At 38.6% G+C, this 2471-nt stretch overlaps 1 protein-coding gene across 1 annotated transcript; it reads left to right on the forward strand.

Moving 5' to 3' along the window:
* The first annotated feature begins 227 nt into the window (after positions 1 to 227).
* LOC131214570 (uncharacterized) lies at positions 228 to 1983 on the forward strand. Its single transcript, XM_058208918.1, has 2 exons — positions 228 to 620; positions 1744 to 1983. Exons 1-2 carry the CDS (start codon positions 228 to 230, stop codon positions 1981 to 1983), a joined length of 633 nt encoding a protein of 210 aa, XP_058064901.1.
* The last annotated feature ends 488 nt before the right edge of the window (positions 1984 to 2471 follow it).

The following is a 2471-nucleotide window of genomic DNA, read 5'->3' on the forward strand; positions in this document are numbered from 1 at the left end:
AATCTCTTTACACATTCTTAAACAGAAAATCTAAACTGAATATTAAAAACAAAATGCTCATTTTCAAAACTTGCTTAAGACCAATCCTAACATACGCAGCACCTAACATACAACATGCAATTTGTGAACAAATTCAAACAACTGTCAGTTTATATCGGTTTGACGTGTTGATGTTTTTTTTTTTTTTTGTTTTGTCTCTTGTTTATGTTTTGGATGCTTCTTTCATAATGGCGGATCTACGCATTATGTCGCACGAGTTTTTATCTGAATTTATAACACTTTACGAAAGTCTGCCATGTCTTTGGCAAGTAAAAAATAAAGACTATAGTGATCGTGATAAAAAGGCGGAGGCATACGATGCTTTAATTGCAAAATATAAGGGAATCGACCCCACCTGCACTAAGGAAATCGTGACCAAAAAAATTCATAATTTGAGGACAGTGTACCGCAAAGAATCGGAGAAAGTGAGGGAGTCGGCAACATCAGGGTCTGCAGCAGATCAGATATACAAGCCAAGCTTGTGGTATTACGATATGCTGCATTTTCTGCAGGATCAAGAGACCCCGAGGGTATCTAAAAACACGATGGAAGACTCCGGAGTGATTTCAACCGAGGAAGAGGTAAGAAAATAAACTTAATACACACTGCACTAGTTTTAAACAGTTTTATTTTATATTTCATTAAGATTTTTCTTTCATTTTGTTCATCACATCAATTATTTAATGTTATAAACTGATCTTGCCATGAAACAGCCCCCTCATTGTTAAAATACTCTTTGAATTGATCTCTGACCACTATAGCATCTCTGAAAATCTGGCCTCTTGATCTACGCTGAAGGTCGTGCAATAAGTCATTGTTACATCTTTCCCCTAGTTCAACAGTACACTCAACATTATTTTCCCGGTCCATACTCTCCTGAGGGGTGTATGTTTGCGGTGATTTTCTACGTATAAAATTATGTAAAGCGGTACATGCAAGAACTACAGTGTCAATATTGTCGAGACTCAAATTAATATTGGTATGGAATATTCGAAATCTGGAGGCTAAAATGCCAAAAGTGTTTTCAACAACACGCCTCGCCCTGGACAGGCGGTAATTAAAAATTCGCCGCTCTCTTGATAAACTGTCCCGACGAAATGGCTTAATCAGTTCCCGATGCATGGCGAATGCTTCATCCCCAATGAAGACATAGGGTAACAATCGATCCGTTCCTTCAATCAAGCTAGGTTGTGGAATTTTCAACTTATTGGTGATTAATTTTCGATAAAATGCAGTATTTTTCATCACCCCTCCATCCGAGATTCGGCCGTTCGTTCCCACGTCGCAGTAAACGAATTCGTAGTTAGCATTAGCTATTGCCATAAATACAACACTGTGGGTGTGTTTATAATTATAGTAGAACGAACCACTTCCCTTCGGTGGAACAATTCTTATATGTTTCCCGTCGATAGAGCCTAGACAATGCGCGAATTGCCATCTTCTCTCAAATTCTTGGGCAATTTCCAGTCACTCCGCTTCAGTTTTGGGGAACTGGAAAAAAATAAACCAATATAATAACGAAAATGCACAATCAAAACCTAATTAAAATGTCTGAAATTTTATATCGTTTCAAATTTTTAGGAACACCTAGAGGATATTCGAGAAGAAGACGTTGCTACTCAAGATCCCTCTCTACCTGACTTGTCATCATCACAATGCAGTATGGCTTCACGGTCTGTGCCGAGGTCGACGCCTCGGAATAAGACGAAAAAAGCAAATAACGAAGAAGTGACAGAAGTAATTAAAATTGTAGGGAGGAAGCTACAATCGATGGAAGATGAAGATGATTTTTGGGCGTTCGCGAAACATGTAGCCTACAAATTAAGAAGCATTAGTAGCGAGCAATGCGCTTTTGCTCAGAAATTAATAGGCGATGTATTACTTGAAGTAGAATTGGGGACGTTAACAAGAAATTTTGCTTTGATAGAATATACAAGCGACTAAAATGTATCACCTCATCGGAGCAGATATTTTATAACGTTCCAACGGACTGAATAAGCAGAATAAATCACTTCAGAAACAATATCATTGTTTACTTACCTTTAAATATTCACTTCTGAGCACCGTGAAGATAACAGCACAGGTTTCCGAAACTATTTTACTCAAAGACTGCTTCGAAATTGCAGTAGAATATTCTAAGTCCTTATAGCTCCTCCCCGTAGCTAAAAATCGTAAAGTGGCCGCTAGCCTCTCATGGGGAGAAATCGCTTGCCGCATAACCGTATCTTGTTTGGCAATGTATGGGGTCACCATATTTAGTAAATTTGTGTATGTTTCCACGTCCATCCTCATATAGTTCCTCCAATCGTTTGGTTCGTCTTCCAATTCACGCAAAAGTGTAACGTGAGAATAACGACTTCGCTTTAAAAGCCATTGCCTCGACCACTGTGACCTCTTCGCACGTTCTTTACTTCGCTTTTTATCCAAAAAGC

This window comes from Anopheles bellator, unplaced genomic scaffold (assembly GCF_943735745.2).
Source record: "Anopheles bellator unplaced genomic scaffold, idAnoBellAS_SP24_06.2 scaffold01360_ctg1, whole genome shotgun sequence".
Classification (NCBI taxonomy): domain Eukaryota; kingdom Metazoa; phylum Arthropoda; class Insecta; order Diptera; family Culicidae; genus Anopheles; species Anopheles bellator.